Source organism: Eublepharis macularius, chromosome 1 (genome assembly GCF_028583425.1).
Source record: "Eublepharis macularius isolate TG4126 chromosome 1, MPM_Emac_v1.0, whole genome shotgun sequence".
NCBI lineage: Eukaryota > Metazoa > Chordata > Lepidosauria > Squamata > Eublepharidae > Eublepharis > Eublepharis macularius.
The window spans coordinates 126471858-126493614 of NC_072790.1; the positions used below are offsets into that span (position 1 = coordinate 126471858).

At 41.8% G+C, this 21757-nt stretch overlaps 1 protein-coding gene across 4 annotated transcripts in view; it reads left to right on the forward strand.

The window, feature by feature from the left end:
• The window catches only part of STXBP5 (syntaxin binding protein 5), a 374150-nt gene that overhangs the window by 269365 nt on the left and 83028 nt on the right, over positions 1–21757 (forward strand). For all 4 annotated transcript variants that reach the window (XM_055002095.1, XM_055001852.1, XM_055001931.1 and 1 more), the window contains exons 16-18: positions 10690–10868; positions 14615–14740; positions 16104–16255. In XM_055002095.1, coding sequence (XP_054858070.1) covers positions 10690–10868; positions 14615–14740; positions 16104–16255 — 457 coding nt within the window. The remainder of the gene's footprint in view (positions 1–10689; positions 10869–14614; positions 14741–16103; positions 16256–21757) is intronic.

The following is a 21757-nucleotide window of genomic DNA, read 5'->3' on the forward strand; positions in this document are numbered from 1 at the left end:
ATATGAGGCCATCATGGCCTGCCATCAGCTTTTCATATGGGAAATGATCGGCCCATATCTAAGCTTAATAAAGACTTGCAAAAATTCTGCAAGGAGAAGCTTTAAGGCTCTCCAAACAACAATTAAATATGGCCAGACTGCTCTTCCTGGGTGATGGCCTCCACTTCCTCTGCCTAAACATGTGTGGCTCAGAAGCATGGCTCTCGCACTTCACCGTAGGATGAAGATGCAAGACCTTCCCTTTGAAGGGACAGACCTATTTTTGTCGACCATGGGACAAGGCACTCAAAAAGATCAAAGATGATGGGACTTCCGGTTTGGGATCCATGGAGGTCTAACGCAGCTCTAAGTGCAGAGCTGACCGGGCTGCCGTTTCAGCGGCCGGAGGGGCACAAATAGCCCCCGGCCACCTGCTCTCAGGCGGAGAACAGGCAAAGAACGCTCAAAGACCTCAGGGCGTGTTGATCTCGGGCGAGGGGGGGTTCTGCGCTAAGGATTCTCTCTCGACCCTTGAGGTCCCACCCTTTGACAGGTCGGCATAGATCTCTGCGACAGACCCGGGGCCAGTGCGGCTGGCATAAGACCTTCGTGCCCAAGCTTCAACAGGGGGAAAACAAACGGAAAGAGAACTTAAGATTGAAGCAGTGATTACAACCCAGAAAGACGTTTGAAAAGGTAAAGATCACTATCTCCTGAATTGGGATGGATTGTTAAAAGTAACGAAGTTTTAAAAGGACTTTTTAAACTGCAACAGACTTACTATAAGGAGGGGGAAACCCGGCAAGAAATAGATTCCAAAAAGGACTAAGTAAAAAGAAGTAATTTCAGAAAAGAGACATTTGTTTATCATACCTGTGGTTGAGAATCGATAGCAGGCTGTGGGAAAACTTCTACCATCGCGAGAGCTGCAGCGGAGAGTCGGGAAACAGGAAGTACGTAATAGTGATAGAGTCGCCAGAAGGAGACGGCCCCTACTGGAAGACAGGAAGAAGGGCATCGCCATTTTTGAACAGGGAAGGGCTTTGGCTTCAGCAAGGGCGGAAGTAGGACATCTTGGATTACAAAAGGGTACAGAGAAACCATAGAGAAAAGACGCCCGACATTTTGGATTTTTGAAGCGATTTTTGTTCATTTAAAGGACCGGGACTTTTAAATTAATTAAAAGGACTACCAATTTGGACGCCACGGAGCTAAGAAAACGTGCAGACTCGTGGAAGCGAGGTAAATCAAGCCCCACGATGTCGAAGAAAGAGTGGCAAGCAGCCATAGAGAACTTGGACAAAAAATTTTGTGAAATGCTAAAGGAGCTTAAAGAAACAAAATTGGAGTTGGTGAAAGAAGTCAAAGATGTCAAAGAGACAGTTAAAAATGAGCTGGCAGAAGTAAAAAAGGGAATGGAGACGATACAAACCGACCTGCAGGCAGCGCAGCAAAAAGTTAACGATGTGGAGAAGGCGATGGACAACCTTACAGAGACGCAGCGAACGGACATGAGAGTAATGAGGGGAAGAATGGCAGTTGCGGAGAGTAAATATATGGAAAAGCAGCTGAGGTTTCGAGGTTTGTTGGAAGTAGAAGGAAAGACAGCACAAGAACAGGTGACTGAAGTGTTAGCTGAATACCTGGAAAAGGAGGAGGAGGAGGTTGTGGCTTTCCTAGATGTGGTGTACCGAATAAATTCCAGATTTGCGACCCAGAGAAAGGTACCAAGGGATGTGATAGTGCAATTTACGACAAGGAATGTAAGGGAAATGATAGTGACTAAGCAATTTCAAGATCCATTGATAGTTGATGGCAAGACAATTATCATCATGAAGGAGTTACCCAGATCGGTGCTCTTGGACCGGAAAAAATACAAAGTGTTAGTCCAGACTTTGAAAGACATGAAAGTAAGATACAGATGGGAATTACCGGAAGGGATATCTTTTGAATTTGGAGGGGTAAGAAAGCGCATCAGATCTGAATTGGAAATGGAAAGGTTCATGATGGACAATGAAAAAGACTTACCAACAACAAGGCTTTGAATATGGAGTGCAAAGTTTTATCGTGGAATGTAAATGGACTTAACTCACCTAATAAGCGAAAAAGTATTTTCCACTGGCTATTAAAACAGAAATGTGATATAGTTTGCTTACAAGAGACTCATATTAGAAATCAGGATGTAAAATACCTTAAAGTAAGTAAATTGGGCATTGAATTAGTAGCGGCCTCAAAAAAGAAAAAAAGGGGAGTGGTACTATATATAAAAGAAGAGCTGCAACCAAAGGTGATAATTAGAGATGGGGAAGCCAGATTTATAGCAGTGGAATGCATTTGGAACTTAAAGAAAGTGTTGGTGATTGGAATATATGCGCCTAATGGAGCTAAAGAGTGCTTTTTTGAGGATTTAAAGAAGGAACTAGATGAACTTTCATATGATCAGATAATACTTGCAGGAGACTTCAATGGAGTTACGAATTTGGAACAAGACAAGAAATCAGCCACTACACAAAAGAAAAGAGGATTTATTACCAAAGACTTTTTTTGGATTAATGCAACAGGAAGCGTTGGAAGATGTGTGGAGAATGCAGAATCCCACAATCAGACAGTATACCTTTTTCTCTGCAAGACACTCTACCTTATCGCGTATTGATATGATCTGGGCCTCAAAGGACTTAGTACTTTGGACTAAGGAAGTAGAAATAATGCCTATGGTAGGCTCAGATCATAACCCAATTATGTGGAAATTTGGAAAAAGAACTAAGAGAAAAGGATGGAGAATAAATGAGGATTTGTTGCAAGAGGGAGAAAATATGGAAATGTTGAGAAGGGAGACTAAATTCTTCATACAGTACAACATGAATCAAGAAGTACCAACCAACAAGGTATGGGACACGTACAAGGCAGTAATCAGAGGTGTTTTAATGGACTTAAATGGAAGACTCCGAAGGAAAAAAGAGGAGAAGAGACAGGAGATTATGGAAAAAAATAAAAGCCAAAGAAATCCAGTTGAAGAAAAGACCAGGGAAAAAGAAAATATATCAGGACATTAAAATCCTTCAGGAGCAGTTGACGGCCATGAATAATAAAGAATTGGAATGGAATCTGAAAAGACTGAATCAAAAGTCGTTTGAAGGGGCGAACAAACCTGGGAAATTTTTGGCATGGCAATTGAAGAAAAGAAAGGAGAAAAAGATAATAAATAAAATATGTGATGACAATAAAGTACACCTGGAACAGGTCGCTATTAGCAGAGCCTTTTATAAATTTTACGCTAAATTGTATGATAAGAAAGAAGTGAATAAAGATGCGATAGCCGCATATCTGGAGAAAATGAAGCTGCCAGTAATGTCCGAGGAGTGGAGAGTTAAACTAAACAGTGAAGTAACAGAAGAAGAGATAAGGAAGGCAATACAGTCAACAAACTTGGGAAAAGCGCCAGGGCCTGATGGACTCACAGCTAAGTTTTACAAGGCAATGGCCAATGAACTGGTACCGTTTTTAAAAGAGGTGATCAATGGTGTTATGAGGGACCAAAGGATCCCAGATACCTGGAGTGAAGCAAATATATCATTGATCCCCAAAGAAGGACAGGACTTGACCAATGTTAAAAACTACAGACCTATCTCTTTACTTAATAATGACTACAAGATTTTTGCAAAGATCTTGGCGGAAAGAATAAAGGGGTGGCTAGCCGAAGTTATTGGAGAAGAACAAGCAGGCTTTTTACCAAATAGACAAATCAGAGACAACCTAAGGACAGTCATAAACGCTATAGAATACTATGACAGGCGATGTGATAAGGAGGTTGGTTTCTTTTTTGTAGATGCTGAAAAAGCATTTGACAATTTGAACTGGGACTTTATGTTTGCCACCATGGAACAGCTACAAATGGGGGAAAGGTTCATAAGAGCAGTGAGAGAAATTTATAGAGACCAGAGTGCAGCAATTGTGGTGAATGACGAGCTGACTAAAAAACTGATTATCGGAAAGGGTACAAGACAAGGTTGCCCGCTATCCCCATTGTTGTTTATTTTGGTTCTTGAAATTTTGATGATGCAGATTAGAGAAGATAATGCAATCCGTGGTATAAAGATAAAAGACTTTTCCTATAAGGTCAGAGCGTTTGCAGATGATATAATGTTAATTGTGGAAGATCCAATTGAAAACATGCCTAAGGTAATAGAAAAAATAAAAGAGTTTGGAGACTTGGCAGGTTTCTATGTAAACAAAAAGAAATCAAAGATTTTATGTAAGAATATGATTAAACAAAAGCAACAGTTATTAACGGAAATAACAGACTGTGAGGTAACAAGTAAGGTGAAGTACTTGGGAATTGAATTGACTGCAAAAAATATAGATCTATTTAAGAATAACTATGAGAAATTATGGACTCAAATAGAGCATGATTTGATCAAATGGAATAGGCTGAACTTGTCATGGTTGGGAAGAATTGCAGTAATCAAGATGAACGTGTTACCAAGAGTTATGTTTCTGTTACAGACGATACCAATCATTAGGGACTCCAAGCAATTTGATAAATGGCAGAGGAAAATATCAGAGTTTGTGTGGGCAGGCAGGAAGCCTCGAGTGAAAATGAAAGTGTTACAGGATGCAAAAGAAAGAGGGGGAATGCAACTGCCCAACTTGAGACTTTATTATGATGCAATCTGTCTGGTATGGTTGAAGGATTGGATCACATTGAAAAATCGCAAACTGCTGGCCTTAGAGGGATACAAAAAATTATTTGGATGGCATGCATACCTATGGTATGATAAAGTAAAAGCAGATTCTATGTTCCTGCATCACTATATTCGGAGAAGCCTCTTCACAATTTGGAAGAAGTACAAAGAATACCTACAAGAAGGAATTCCCTCCTGGGTGGTTCCATATGAAGTAATAGATCCAAGAACGGTCGATAATGAACAACAGTGTTTAACGTATAAGGAGATAACTCAAATAGAATCCTTTAAAATAAGAATAAGAACGCAACAAGAGATGTCTCCAAACTACGACTGGTTTCAATATAGACAAGTTAGAGATCTTTATTACTCAGACTGTGCGAAGGGAGGGATAAGGATGGAAGACTCAGAATTAGAGAAAGTAATTTTACAAGAAGACCAAAAGGAAATTTCTAAGGTCTACAAAGTGTTGTTAAAATGGTATACTGAAGATGAGACAGTCAAAGTGCAAATGGTGAAGTGGGCTATAAACTTTAACAAAGAAATAACAATGGAGGCGTGGGAATACTTGTGGAAACATACATTGAAAATCACGACATGTACCAATATTAAAGAGAATATTTACAAAATGATTTACCGTTGGTATCTGACGCCAAAGAAGACTGCGCTAGGGAACTCGAATATGTCTAATAAATGCTGGAAATGTAAAAAACATGAGGGATCAATGTATCATATGTGGTGGACTTGCGAGGTAGCTAGGCAGTACTGGGGGGAAATAATAAGAGTAATGAGTGAGATTTTACAATTTCAAGTTAACAAGAACCCAGAACTCCTGCTACTGAACTTGGGAATGGAAGACATCCCAGCACAACATAGGACATTGATATTCTATATGACGGCAGCAGCCAGACTTTTGTATGCGCAGAAGTGGAAAGTACAAGAAGTGCCAACTACTGAGGACTGGATTTACAAATTGCTGTACATGGCGGAGATGGACAAAATGACAAGAAAACTGAGAGACCTTGATCCAGGGCAGTTTAACACGGACTGGGGAAAGCTGAAACAATATTTGGTGAAAAAATGGGAGGTGGGAGGAGAACTGTGGCAGTTTGAAAATTATTGAGGTACACAGGAGGAGAGAAGTGACTATACCGAGGGGGTGGAGAGTTAATGGAAAAATTCTAAGCAACTTTATATGATTTTTAAGTATTATATTAAGTAGCAATAGCGTTGATACTATGAGAATTAATGGGATAGAAATTAACTAATCTATATTTTTTGGAAAGATAACCGTATAACATAGAGTGAATATATACATACATACGTAAATTCAAAGATAGGTCTAATTGTTAGACTTATGGTATATGTATAGATAAAGAACAACATATAGAACAGAAGCCTAAGCAAATGACAATAAGTGTGTATAATAAGTATGTGTATAGAAGTATTGGAATTGATGTATAAAGGGGGGCAAATTGTTTGTCCCATATTGAAGAGAATAGAAGGAGTAAGATAAAACACAGGTTATCAAAATGAATATTATTAGTAGTTTTAATGAAGAAGATAGATTAAGAGGATTTTATTTATATGACAATTTATATGTGAAAGGAAGTGGAAATAGTGCTTAGAAGAATCTGAAAGTATATTATAATAAACAAATAAAATAAATATGAAGGAGTAGAGCGAAAGTGGATAGGGGGTTGGAAAACTGTTGGAAGTCAATAAAAAGGGGGGGGAAAGGGAGGGGGTTAGAATTAGAAAAAACTAAAGAATGTGATTATAATTGTTATTATATGTTTCTAATCCAATAAAAATTCTTTAAAAAAAAAAAAAAGATCAAAGATGATAAGATGACAGCTAGGTCTTTGGGTATTACACCTCTCTACCTAAATCTCTTTAGAAAAAAAATTCCCCTAAGGCCATATGTGTCTCATAGCAACAAATATCAGTTCCATCCCCAACCAATTCATGCATTTTCCAGAGGCTCCCAACAGCCTTCTTCCTCAGCCTCTGTTCAACCTCAGAGGAGATATTTCCGAGCTAAGTCAAAAGACAGTTCCCAGTCTCCAAGAGATCAGTCTGGGTCTAATAAACGGAGCTTTTGAGGCCAAACCATCTGGTGCCATGTCTGTCACTTTTTCTACAGGCCTGGAAGTCGATTACTCAGGAGCTTTAGGTGTTGTCCATAATCAAACAAGGCTGCTGCTTGGAGTTCAAGGCAACTCCGCCCAACATTCCATCTCTGTTCAACTCACCATCTCCTCCTGCCTTACTTTATAGAAAGTGCAGTCATTGCTGCAGAAATAGGTCATAGAATCTGTTCCATCCATTTGTACCTATAGGATTTTTTCCTACTATTTTATTGTAGACAAAAAGTCAAGAGGACTCCCATCTCATTTTAGACCTTCATCCCCTTAACGAGTTTATAATTTCCAGAACATTTCGAATGTTGTTGTTAAGGGACATTTTTCCCCTGTTACAAAGTCAAGTTTGGTTCATTACTGTCGATTTAAAAAATGCATATTTTCATGTTCCAATAAATGTTCACTACAGAAAGTTGTTTCCAGTATGGCTCCAAAAATACCAATACAAGGTTCTTCCTTTTGGTCTCTCCTCTGCCCCTCATATCTTTATGAAAGTTATGGCGGTAGTGGTGAGCCACTTCAGAGAAAAAAGGTGTATAATTTTTCCCTATCTCAACAATTGGCTTTTAGTGGGCCACACCAGAAAGTCTCTGTCACAGCACCTGTCTCTAGTTCTTGCAGCCCTCCATCATCTGGGCCTGAGGGACAATGTGGTGAATCATCCTTGGTTCCCCACCAAAAAGTGATATTTGTGGGGTAAGTCTTAGACTCCTCACTAGCCCTTGCTTTCCCTACTTTGAAAAGGATAGGGAAATTTCTCATCACTCTCAACAAGGTCCTTTCATACAAGCACCAAAAAGCAAAACAAATTCAATGACTGTTAGGTTTTATGGTCTCTCTAATTCTGATAGTTCCATTCGCCAGGTTGAGGCTTCGTCCTCTACAGAACTGGTTTAGCAGAGTGTTCTGCCCACATCAACAGAACCCATACAAAAGTTTCTGATTTCCGAGGCTCATCTACAGGTTGCTGAACTGGTGGAAAACACAAAACCTATTAGTGGGGACCTCTTTTGGATCCTCTTCAGTTCAGATCTTGATTTAAACAGATGCCTTGCTATCAAGATGAGGTGTGTGTTCTGGGATCACCCATGTAAAGGGAGCTTGGTCCCTTCAAGAATCGTTTATGTACATCAACCTCCTTGATCTCCAAGCAATAAGGTATGTTCTGAAGGCTCTGACTTGCCTAGTGGAAGGCAAAAACATTCAGATATGCGTAGACAATACGACTACTATGCATTACTTGAACAGACAGAGGAGCACAGCTTCCCTGGCTCTCTCCCAGGAATCCTCACTGATACGGGAATGGGCTATCCAGCATCGCATCTCCCTCTCTACCATACACATAGCGGGCAAGGACAAGGTTCTAGCAGATGCACTAAGTTAGTCTGAATCCCAGAACTATGGGTGGTTCATCCACATGGGTTTCCTTCACCCTGTTTTTTGCAACCATAAATCTGTTTGCCACAGACCTCAGCAAGAGATCTGCTTGATACTGCTCATGGGCAGAAAAGGGGGAAGGCCTATCTTGGGACACTTTTCGGATCCCTTGGACAGACACCGTCCTATATGCATTTCCCCCTCTTATGACACTGACACTCAGCAAAATGATGAGGGAAGGTTCCTTAGCAATCATAATAGCTCCTTACTGGCCAAGGCAAGCCTCATGACATAGGGCAGAATCTACCTATTTCCCCTAACACCACACCTGCTACAGGACAAGTTCTCCACCATGACCTGGGCACTCTGAAACTGACGGTCTGGTTTGTATGCTCCCTGGACTGAATTTCTCCTCACCAGTTCATAAAGTCTTGTGGGAAGCCAGAAAACCATCCACCAGGAAATCATACCTGGCCAAATGGAAAATATTTTTGTTTTGGACCGCAGGCAACAACTTGAACCCGGTCTTGGCCTCTTCACTTACTGTTTTGCGCTATTTGATCCAGTTAAGGGATCAAGGTTTGGCTAATTTATCCATTAAAGTCCACCTATTAGCCATTTCGGCCTACTTTGACTACATAAATGGGAAATAATAATAACTTTCAATTTATATACCACCCTTTAAGACAACTTAATGCCCACTCAGAATGGTTTACAAAGTATGTCAATATTATCCCCACAACAAACACCCTGTGAGGTGGGTGGAGTTGAGAGAGCTCCAGAGAGCTGTGACTAGCCCAAGGTCAGCCCGGTGGCTTCAAGTGGAGGAGTGTGGAATCAAACCTGGCTCTCCAGATTAGAATCCCGCGCTCTTAACCACTACACCAAACTGGTGTAGTGGCCTCTCTCTTGGCCCAGCCTCAATGCAGATCCTTCGTCAGAGGTTTGGCAAACCTATATCCTCCAGCATCCAGGCTGATCCCCCAATGGATCCTTAGTGCTTGCTTCACTCATGCATAAACTTTTTGAGCCCCTAGCTACCTGCTCCCTTAACATTCTAACAGCTGAAACAGCCTTTCTGGTGGCTATAACCTTCACTAGGAGGACAAGTGAATTGCAAGCCCTGAGATAAGATTCTCGGTTCATTAAGAAGTTTGCAGATAAGATGGTTCTCGGTCCAAGTCTTTTCTGCCAAAGGTTGTCTCATCTTTCCATTTAAACCAGGACATTGTCTTACCGGTATTTTTCCCTACTCCAGTAACTACCACAGAGAGACTTTTGCACACGCTTGATGTTAAACATGTTTTGTATTTTTACTTGGACAGGATAGCTCCTTTCTGAAAGGACCTCAGTCTTTTTGTATCATTTAAAGAGCCCCAAAAGGGTCTGAAGATCACCACACAGACCATTTCAAATTGGATAGTTTGGCTCTTTATATTCAGTCTAAACAACCATGCCCATGGCACATAAGAGTGCACTCCACAGGGGCTCAGTCCACCTCATCAGCCTTTAACTGGGGCATCCCTCTAGTAGACTTGTATAAGGCAGCCACTTGGTCTACACTGTCCACATTCAACAAGCATTATGCCATTGATGTAGACTCCAGAAGGGACACAGCTGTAAGTAAAGCTGTCCTGAAGAGTCTCTTCCATTAAAGAGCTTCACGCCCACCTCCTGGCTAAGTTAGCTTGCTAATCTCCCATGTGGAACTGCACAGGAGACACTACAATGAAAACAGGGTTGCACTTACCTGTAACTTGTTTATCGAGTGATCTTCTGTGCAGACACACATCCTTCCCTCCTTCCCTGCTATGTGCTATTTTTTATTACCTTCCTTCTACATTGACAGCTTAGAGAACTGAGGGAGGGAGCCACTCACCCCACTTTTATATATAGCTGTGTCTGGGGAAAAGTACACAAAAAGGCTAGGTGAGCATCTCATGCCTTTAGAAGCTTTAGAATATCTGCAGCTGGACTGTGCATGTGCAGTTCCCATGTGTGCCTGCACAAAAGACCACTCAAAGAACAACAGTTACAGGTAAGTGCAACCCTATTTTCTTTATATAGACTGCCCAATAGTGATGTACCACTGCTGTGCCAGTGCCAGTTCATAAACTGGTGTATTGATGGTGACTTAAAAAAACAGTGACAAAATATAGGCCTATGATTCTTACAAGTCTGAATGTGCTCATCCCTGCACAGTGTCTTGAATTTCCCCCTTAGCTGTAATACTGTCAAGAATCACTGGTATCACCTCTATGTAGCCATCTTCAAATCCTCCAGCACTTCTGTTGGCCAGGAGAACAGGAAAAATTCCCATGGATGATGAAGATTCTGGCCTGGCAGGTGGATCTATTCCAATCTTATGCTGCAGAATGCTTGATACCTGTGTGTCAAGACCAGCCTTAAAATCCTAAATGTATAACCTGGCTGCATGACTTTTGAAAAGGGCATAGTTTGAGATCCAAGTGGCATGTTTTGCAGTAACACTTCATTGTTACTTACAGATGCTTGAAGTACGGCTTTTGTATGAAATAAACTATATAGAATCTCCAGATCCTGAACAAGTGCCACCATTGCCTACTCCAGGCACAGGTTCCAATCCTCAATCCATTGTTCCCCAGTCTCATCCATCCACTAGCAGCAGCTCATCTGATGGGCTTCGGGATAATGTCCCATGTTTAAAGTAAGTATACAAATAGTACGCTTCTAAAGTTATATATAACTTGTATACGCTATTTAAACTGGTTGTTGGAGTATCTTTAATGCCTTTTGATAGTGCTTTGGGACAGTGGGTTGGAACCTGGCATTCTGCTAAGTTTAGTACAGAGCCTTCCTCCAGCACAAGGAACATTTTTTGCCAAAAGAGTTTTTACCATGCTCAGCTGAGCCAAATGCCAGTCCCCAGCCTGTAGCTATCTACATTTTTTCATGGTTGGTTGTATTATAAATGTGCATAAAGAGAAAATATCCATAATGTGTTTGTATCATTGTACAGTGTAGCTATGTATTGATCTATAGAAACATATGAAACTGTGTGTTTGATCATTTTACTTGGCAAATTTTGTTTGTAGCAGCCTAAGGAATAGATCCTATGCTTCAACAAGTTAGATTCAGGAACTCTTGGCTATCAACAAGCATAGATATCAGTAGCAGGAAACTGATCAGGGAGGCGGTTTGGCCTTTGGAGGAGAAAGAAATGAATGGAAGATAGGGAGATGGCAGAGAAAGTGAATGAATGCTTGTGTCTGTTTTCATTGTGCAAAACATGGGACACATACTCACACTGAAGCCACTGTTTAGGGGAAGGGTATCTGCAAAACATACACATTGAAGTGATAAGAGATGAAGTTCTAGGACTATTGGGCAAACTGTAAATTAATTGATGTATTGTCGAAGGCTTTCACGGCCGGAGAACGATGGTTGTTGTGGATTTTCCGGGCTGTATAGCCGTGATCTTGGCGTTGTAGTTCCTGACGTTTCGCCAGCAGCTGTGGCTGGCATCTTCAGAGGTGTAGCACCAAAAGACAGAGATCTCTCGTGACACTGAGAGATCTCTGTCTTTTGGTACTACACCTCTGAAGATGCCAGCCACAGCTGCTGGCGAAACGTCAGGAACTACAACGCCAAGACCACGGCTATACAGCCTGGAAAATCCACAACAACCATGTAAATTAATTAGTGCCAAATGGCATACACTCAAGAGTTCTTAAGGATTTCATATATTAAATTGTTGCTCTATAAGCCAGCATATTAACTTGTTAAAATCAACCTCCAAAATAGAGAGCTGGAAAGTAGCAGATATCAAACTGATTTTTAAACGGATCGATGGGATCCAGGAAGTTACAGGCCATTTAGCCTAACATCTGTTCGTCTTCATTCTTCTGTGCAGCCCCACATTGGGACTGTGCATGCGCAGGCCTGCTTCAGAGAGAGATTTCTAGCTCTAGAGGGGGTGCTCCTGGTCGCATCACGCATGCATGGCCTTTTCCTGCCTGAATGCTGTGTCTAGACTGGGATGCTCCCTCCAGAATCATAGGGAGGTGTGAGCAGTTAATGGCAAGATTATTCTGGATGGGGAAAACCAAGACATATTGTGAAGATTATCTTATATATTAATAGCCAAGTGCCTCTAATGTCCAAATACTTAAACCCACTGATCTAGAACACTTTGGAACAAAACAGATGTTTGTGCAACCTTGGGGCACTCCCAAGGGTTGCACAAAAAGTGAAACACAGTAAAAAAAAAAAAAGAGGTGGATTAAAAAGATCACAAAGAACGTTTTCTGTGCATGCGTAGAACATGCACTAACCTCTCCTCTGTCATCTTTTGTCGGTGGGTAGGGCCCACTAGAGACAGCAAGGAGATAAATATAAAGAGCGGTGGAGCTCAGATTGGACAGAGCTAGGGGGAAAGTGGCCACAGCTGCACCAAGATGTGGGGGGAGAGAGTAGAACCCATGGCAGCCCCAGGATATTTTCACAGCCCTCCTGCACAACCTTGGGCATTTCAGCTCAGGGCAGCCACTGGCAGCTCTGCGCAGCTTGACAACCAGCAGGGGCCAATGCCATAGAGCGCTGACTTATGATGGCCTTGGAAAGTATCACATCACCCTTGCACAGCCCAGCCCAGGGCAGCTCCACACAGCCCTTCCCCAGCACCACTGTGTGTCAAGCCAACCCCAGTGGTGGCAGTATGTTACAGTGCGCCCCGTCCAGGCCAGTGATGTCTGGTGCTGGACAAAGGTATATGAAATGGGAAGAGGAACCATATTTGAAAAGCAAAGATACAGGAGAAGGGTGTTAGGGAGGGGGGGCAAAGAGGGGGAGGTGTTTGGGAGAGAAGGAGTGGGAAGGCAGAAGGTGTTTGGTTTGAACATAGGGGGAGGGGGAAGAAATGAAGCAGGGAAGAGCAGTGACAGGGTGGCTGGGAGCCCAGCACAACTCCTAGTACCACCACCATCCCCATGATTTTCACGGTCCCCCTCTTGTCTATAAATTAGGTAAGTGGGCAACAATGTCGCAAATGAAGTTCAGTTTAACTAAATATAAAGTGATGCATATTGGAATAAAAATCTTAACTTCAAATATATATTAATGGGGTCTAATCTGACTGAGACTGAGAGGGATCTTGGAGTAGTACTAGATAGCTCAATGAAAATGTTGACTTGGTATGTGGCAGTGGCGATAAAGGCAAATTCTGTGGTGCAGGATTCATCATGAAAATAATTGAAAACAGTATTATAATGCTACTGTATATTTCTATGGCACAGCCTCATTTGGAATACTGTGTACGGTTCTCATTGTCATACCTCTTAAAGGATACTGTAGAGATGTAAAAAGTACAGAAGAGAGCAACCAAAATGATTAAGTGGTTAGAGCACCATTCCTAGGAAAAAAGGCTAAAGATTCTGGGACTATTCAGTTTAGGAAAAAATAATAGATGCATATAAAATTATGCTTGGTGTGGAGAAAGTGGCTACCCTCTGCTGTAATACTAGAACTTAGGGGCACTCAGTGAAATTAATAGGTGATACAGATTAAGCAAAAGACAGCAAACCTCTGAATACCAGTGCAAGGAGGCCACATTAGGGGAAGGCATCCCTATTTGGTGTCGTCAAGGGCAGTTGGTTAGCCACTGTGTGAAACTGTTCTGGACTAGATGGATGAATGGATGGATCCAGCAGAGCTTTTCTTATTTTCTTTCTGTATTTATTTCCTATTCCTTCATATTTGAGAGGTATATCATACTATAGATGAAGAGTTACAGAGTGGAAATCACAGGTTCAAGTTTTAGTTTGGCCATGGATTCACTAGACGCCTTACTTTTTACTGTTTAAAAAAAAGGCTTGGTGCATATAACAAAGCAAATAAAGCCTACAGATATGGATACAAAATAAAAAAGAAATCACGTGGAGTCCATCCAAGTGATGTCTTTCCAGATTTTCTCAGATTTGTAAATATCATTAGACGCTTTAGAACTCTGTAACTTGTCAGTAATTTGGTGATTGTATACTGGCCTACAATGCAAGATTAGTATAAAAAAATTAATAGAATCTGTAGTTACAGAGGGGCTTTTCGCCTTTCAGCCCTTGCTTGGTTTTTCTGACCTGTGCTTACCTAACTGTTAACAATTTTAAAGAGAATGGGTTTTAACAGAATACTTTTAAAAAAAAGATTTCCACTATTAGTCTGAAAAGCCTACTTTTGCGTAACAAAATTGAATGGAAATTAAAGGGTTCTTCTTCCTTTTCCAGCCCATATGAATTGAAACTGTATGTATACATAATTTACCCTTTAACAGTCAGATGTCTATTTGGTCCCCTAAAGTCTCATCAGTTCTCTTCTGAAGTAAACATATAAAGCTCACAGCTGTACTCATTTCTGTTAAAAGATATAAAATAAAGAGCATATATTGCATTTATGTTTCAGAGTTAAAAATTCTTCCCTTAAAGAGTCTCCAGGCTATCAAGTTGAATTGGTTATTCAGTTAGTATGGGTGAGTGGAGAGCCTCCTCAGCAGATAACTAGCCTTGCAATCAATTCTGCCTATGGCTTGTAAGTATATTCTGTATCACATTGTATCTTTCTAAAAACTGTTTTCCTTTTGGCAAATATCGTATAAGACTATTATTAAACTACTGGACCTATGTTGTTTGGATGTAGTCTTTGTATCCAGTTTAGTAAATGCTGACTGTAAAGGCCTGTAGTATATTTTTAAATGGATGATATGTACTATTTATGTTTTTAATGGTAATGTTGATTAATTGTGTAGTGTGTTTTTAAGCTTAAGGAGGGCGGACTATAAATTGAATAAATTAAATTAAAAGTAAATTGCACACAGCAGTCAAAATGTGCTTAAACCACATTTTAGCCTTAGCCAGCAACTCTGTTGTCAGTCACAATAATATCTCTGTATATTAAGTGGGGAGTCAATGAACTTTGAAGGGTATAACTCTGCTTAGGCTTACACTGTAAGACACGTTCTCCTCCACAGAAGTGTCTTATTTTCCCAAGCACAAAATATGGTCCTTTGATGGGTTCTTAAAGTGCGGCGAAAGGGAGTGTTTGTGAGCTGTACAAGCAAGGAAACAAGTAATCAGTTCCTAATGGTGAAAATGAGAAAGAAATGGGAGATGTAATAGATAATGATAGTGCAGTGGACATAAAGACTAATTGAAGCAATCCTAGAACAGAAAGCTGAACGTTATGCTAGGCCCTGTGAAGGGCTACAAAACATGTAAGACAAAGGATTGTAGAAGTAAGAATCATTGTAAAGGTAAGATCAGGAAAGGAAAAGTTGTAATTATAACAAGGCTAAGCTCTAACAGCTAGGATTGGGGATGGCTCCAACTGTCAGACAGTGGAGATGTAGTACTGTCCCAAGATCCCATTGTATGGACTCTGATATATATGCATGAGCATAGGAAATTGCTTTATACACAGTCAGACCATTTATTTGTGAAGGTTACTGCTGTTTACTCTGATTGGCAGCTGCTTTTCCGGAATTTAGGCATTGGTTATTCAAATCACCTAATACTAGATCACATACCATATTTTACCACTGTATACACAGTCAAGCATAACTCAACAGGCCTGCTGTTGAACCTGCAGTGCCACAAAGCCTTAATCATAGTATGAACAACTAGTACTACTTATTTTGTGTCAGGGAGTCAGAGATTTGCAGTATAATGAAGCTAAGCCTCAAAGAAGTTTAGTATGTTCTCAGCAGCCGTTATAAAAGCAAATTTTTTCAAGTGCAAACCTACGTTTCAAAATGTGTCATGGTTTGAGTTCTGTTCTTAGGAGTATATTACAGACATTAGATTACTCTTTTTAAAAGTTTTGTGGAGGTCACTTATTATATTTGGGCTACCAATCTTCACTTGAATTATATTCTTTCCAACCAATTTTCTTTCAGAGTAGTTTTTGGCAACTGTAACGGTATTGCTATGGTTGATTATCTGCAAAAGACCACGCTGTTAAACCTGGGCACCATTGAATTGTATGGTTCTAATGATCCCTATAGGAGGGAACCCCGATCTCCACGAAAAAGCAGACAACCATCAGGAGGTAGGGTTCAAGTACTTAACAGTTTGCCAGTAAAATTTCTACTGCTTTACAATCAGATAAGTGGTAAAATTGTTTGCTAGGATTATAAATATCTAGCTTTCTCTTTGTGAACAAAGGTTATATAGATTCAGCATTGTTCTGTAGTTTGCTGATTTTTTTCCCTAGAAGTCCTCTCTTGTCTAATTATGGTAGTTCAGTTTTCTTGTTTATAAGCATATGTGCTGCTGACTGGCTGTTGTGATGCAACCTTCATTACCTCCTGTGGTCCATCAACCTTTGTCCCTGCTTAGCATTCTACATCCTGTTTTCCCTTTAAGAACTTGTACGGCATTATTGGCTGTCCATGATTGGTCTAGGTTAGAGATGGGCATGAACCTGGAAAGTGGCGGTTCGTGGTTAGTCGCGTTTCACAAACCACAAACTTACACTAACTTGCCCAGTTCGTGAACCAGTTTGTTTCATTCGTCACGTCACTTCCGGAGGCTGTAGAATGCCCCCCTTGACAGTCAGAGATGCCAAACTCACAGGGAGTCTTCAGCAGGCTCTCCTCCAGCCCCCCTCCAAGTTTGGCAAAGATTGGATTTCGACTGTCCAAGTTATAAACCCCCAAAGCAGGTGCTCCTAGGGAAGTTTCATTAGATATAAAGAGAGCCATGAATGCCAGTTGACTTGCATTGGCTCCACTGAAATACATTACAGCACCAAAAAGTTGCAATGAAAACATGGGATGGAGTTAGAGAATCTTCCTCTGAGAATGAAATGACGGTTCCTGGGAGCAGAAAACTGCTCTGGGACTGGAATGGGGACAGAAGTACTCTTTGAGGGGACAGTCAAGGAGATGTTCTTAGGGAGACAGGAATATACTTGTACAGGAAAGGACAGAGGCAATTCATGAGGGAATGTCAATCCTAGGGGAAGGTAGGGTTGCCAACTTCCAGGTGGTGGCTGGAGATCTTCCAGAACTACAACTGATCTCCAGGCAACAGAGATCAGTTCCCCTGGAGAATACAGCTGCTTTGGAGGGTGGACTCCATGGCATTATACCCTACAGTGGTCTCTCCCTTCCCCAAATCCTGTCCTCTCCTTACTCCACCCCTCAAATCTCCAGGAATTTCCCAACCTGGACCTGGCAACCCTAGCCCGGGAAGGAGACCTTGGGGGAACAGAAATCTTATTGGAGGAAAAGATGCAGTGTTTGAGGAGAAATGCTCTTTGAAAGCATGGAAAGAAAAGACAAAAATACTTCTTTGATAGGAAAGAAAGTTCTTGGGGGAGATGGAAAGAGAGTCCTGGGGGAGAGCTGCAGCGACCAGAGTCCATCTCCGTAACCGGGGGAGGGGGGAGGGATGCCTTCCACAGTGGAATCCATCTCCACAACAGGATGGGCGATTCTTGAGTGGACTCATGAGGACGGGGTGTGAGGGGTAATGCGGGTGACTGCATCAGCAAATGGTTGGGATGTCGAGACCCTGGATGGTCTAGTGGCAAGGAATTCCCAAAGAGGGATTCAGATCCTCCTGGAACGAACACCGCTATGGACAACTGAGTCCCTCTTCTGGGATGCAGCCAGGGGCAGCAGGCACTGGTGGGCTAGGGGATGGGAGGACCAGTGTGGAAGGAGGTTAAAATTTCCCTTGTAGGGGGGTGTATTTGCACTCGGCAAGGACAGGGGGTGGTCCAGAGCCCTGACCCACCCAGACACCTGCCTATCCGAGACAGGTGTTCTAAATAATAATGAAACCGACAATAAGTATGATATATAAAGTATTCTGTGAGTCCTCACAGGAACCCACTATGCTTGGCCCCTGAGGCTGGCACCGGGAGAGTAGGGTTGCCAGCCTCCAGGTGGTGGCTGGAGATCTTCCAGAATTACAACTGATCTCCAGGTGACAGAGATCAGTTCCCCTGGAGAAAATGGCTGCTTTGGAAGGTGGACTCTTTGTAGGGTTGCCAGCCTCTAGATGGTGGCTGGAAATCTCCCAGAATTACAACTGATCTCCAGGCCATATAGATCAGTTCCATTGGAGAAAATGGCTGCTTTGGAGGGTAGACGCCATGGCATTAGACCCTGCTGTGTTCCCTCCCTTCCCCAAATCCTGTCCTCTCCATGCTCCACCTCTCAAATCTCCAGGAATTGCCCAACGTGGAGCTGGCAGCCTTAACTCTATGGCATTATACCTTGCTGAAGTCTCTCTCATCCCCAAAACCCACCCTCTCCAGGTTCCCTTCCCCCCACATATCCAGGAATTTCCCAACCTAGATCTGGCAACCTTAACTCTATGACATTATACCTTGCTGAAGTCATTCTCCTCCCCAAACCCCACCCTCTCCAGGCTCCCCCAACCCACATTTCCAGAAATTTCCCAACCTGGAGCTGGCAAACCTATGGGAGAGTTGTGCAAAATAATAATAAAAGACTCCTCAGATGAGTAACCCACTAGGCTTAGTCCCTGAGCCTGGCTGTGGAACAAAAGCAGGTGCTTCAGAGCCCTGAAGCATCAGAATGTCAAACATAATCTTCAAATGGCTCCCTCTGTGACTGAAAATTCAATAGCAGTTCCTCTCTGTCCAACTGCCTGCTGGAAACTGAAACCACTTGCCTGAGAGCTGGGGATTATACTCCTTCTGCTCTCATAGAGAAGAATGGGAGCTCTCTGGTTGGCAGCCAGAGCTGCCTATCATGCTTTGGAGGGCTGACATTGGTGTTCTCAGGGCTGCAGAAGTCCATCCCCTCCGTTGCCTAGGGGAATAGATTGATTGGCTCTAGGCTGTCTGCAGTGACGAACTGAAAAATGAACCAAACAAACTGCCCTAAAAATCATAGTGGTTCATCATGGTTCATCAGAAATGCACTCCAATGAACCACTGGTTCACGAACCGTGAACCAGCCAGGTTCGTGACGAACTTTGGTTTGTATTTTGATTTGTCCCCATCTCTAGTCTAGATAAAAAAATTATGCTATCCCATCTATCCATTCTTTCTTAATTTGAGACTTTATTTTTACTTTCCTGAGTGCTGAATTTATGGTACTTCACTCATGGAATTTTTTCCTACAGATATGTCTTTCTCTTTTTTTTTGAACAAGCTACTTTGTATTCTCATTCAACACTCCACCTTTTTGGACACACTTTTCAGCATAGTGCATTTAATTTATTGGTATGAGTACTACCAAGCAAGTGCACTTACACAAATTCAGTAGTATTTATGGGGAAGGGAGAGGTAAGTGGGAACTAAAGCCCAAAATTTTGAAAGGAGGAAATGCAAGATAAGAATGTTACATAACAGCTCTTGTTATGCATGTGTTCCACAAGTGTTTGCAGTGATAAATAAATGTAGTATAGATGGGTAGACGTGCATCTCCATGCATGCACCAGGGAGCCAATTGCAGCTTCCTGTGTTGCTAAGTGTTTTGAGATGCCTGACTCTCCCATCATGTATCATACTTACAGTGACAAAAATTGGAGAAACACCTGTGTAATCAGGTGGATGAATAATGTGTAAAATTACAGCCCGGAAAATCCACAACAACCAATGTGTAAAATGTCTCTCTGTGCTGGGATGAGAGACAAAAATGAAATCAGTTATGCCAGCAGTGCTTTTCTGGATCAAACTAAAGCAAGATTATTATGTTGCTCAAGGGGAGAGGAGATTGATGAAAGTAACTCATGGGGAGAGGTGATTGGTGAAAAACAAAGGAGGGATATCTTTAAGTACCATAAGACTATGCTGTGGATTATGCGACTTGCTTGAACAAAAGCCACGCGGAGTGGGGGCTGTAATAAGGAGGGGAGTTATGTGAGCATGAGTGAAAAAGTTGGCTGGATAATATATTGTAAAATATATTGTTGCAAAACAAGTGGCACAATGCCAAGATCAGTTGAAATACCTTGAGTATTTTCTGTTTTATGGTTGTGAAACCTATTTATGACTATAGAAGATACAGAAGTTCTGGCTATCATTTTAGCTGTTCTTTTTCAGCATTCTAAATAGTTCCCCTAAAAATGTCAAGTTGTGGTCCATCAGTGGAAGTTGCTGATAGTTCTGAGCATTCCTGTGTTGCTCTCTCAGCAGTAGTCTTTTCTGATCCTAGGAAAGTTTATTCTCAGGGAAGTGGGGCCCACATGGTCTAATAGCTGCTTGGGTTGGGAGGCTGCAAGTGTCAGGCTCTGGATGACAGAATACAGCAGACAGATCCCCGGTTCATTATAGCAAGACACAGGTCCTTGGTTAAATGACTTTTATTCAGAAATCAGATCTTTTCCATATTCAGATTCAAAGGTCTACTTAGGAGTAAGGTAAGCAGCTAGTAGTTCTAGTAGAAGTTTGACAAGAATGGCAACATGGGAAAAACACATCCCTTTTCTACCCAACTTTCCTTCCCCCTCCCAATGTCCAAACAATCCATTGTTGCTTTTTCTGTGTGAGAACATTGTGCATATTTGTGCTATCATGCCATGAAGAGAGAAGACATATCATAGTCTGGAAGAGAGGTTCAAAGTTGTAAACAGACAGCCACCTGGGAACGTTTGAGACTTCACTAGAACACTAGCAACAGGAAATGGCACCTAAGCATATACATAGCAAAATTAATATTGGCATGGGTGGATGGGCACAGACAAAAATGACAGCAAGGGAACAAATTATCCTTCCTGCCTCTTCTTTGTGGATTATTAGTCCATACTGGCCCAGCAGCTATGGAAATAAACATCTCCGTGGTCTGAAAGGACAATTTTGGAAAGGGAAATATGGGAAGAATCCACAGTCCTTACATCCACTGGTCAGAAAATCTGATTCACTTAATTGGATACTCAGAGTATAAATTACCTGTGGCTCAGATAGATGCATAATAATCATAAATGGAACCATTATTTATCTTGTTTGGATTGTTCTGTCATTGACTTCTAGTCAGTATTAATGGAAAGCTTTGTATATATCTTAAAATTATATAAATCAGCCAGTAAACTCCATACCAGTGTGTGAATTCTGGCATGCATGAATTTAAACATCTGAAGTGCTATTTTCATTTGCCTTTTAGTGAGATATGTTCCTGACTAGAGGTGGGCACAAACCGTGAAAAAAGCGAACCCTGCAGTTCGTGGTTCGTGCATTTTCATGAACCATGAACTTCCACAAACTGGGGCAAGTTCGCGAACTGGTTCGTGGTTCGTGTGGTTTAAATGCCCCTTTCCATTCTGCTTTGCAGCGGCACGTAAAGGGGCATTTAAACCTGTGGATCAACTGCTTGTCAGGGAGATCCCCGACAAGCAGCTGATCATTTAAATAGCGGGGCTGTTTAAATGGCCACTCTGAGCGGCAGGGAAATGGCCATTTAAACTGGGAGTTGGGCTTCGCTGGCTGGCCGGGAACTCCCGGCCAGCCAGCTAAGTCCCACCTGCTCTTTAAATGGCCATTTCCCCGCCGCTCAGAGTGGTGGGGAAATGGCCATATAAACTGTGGGTGGGGCTTGGCTGGCCAGCCAGAAACTCCCACCGGCCAGCCAAG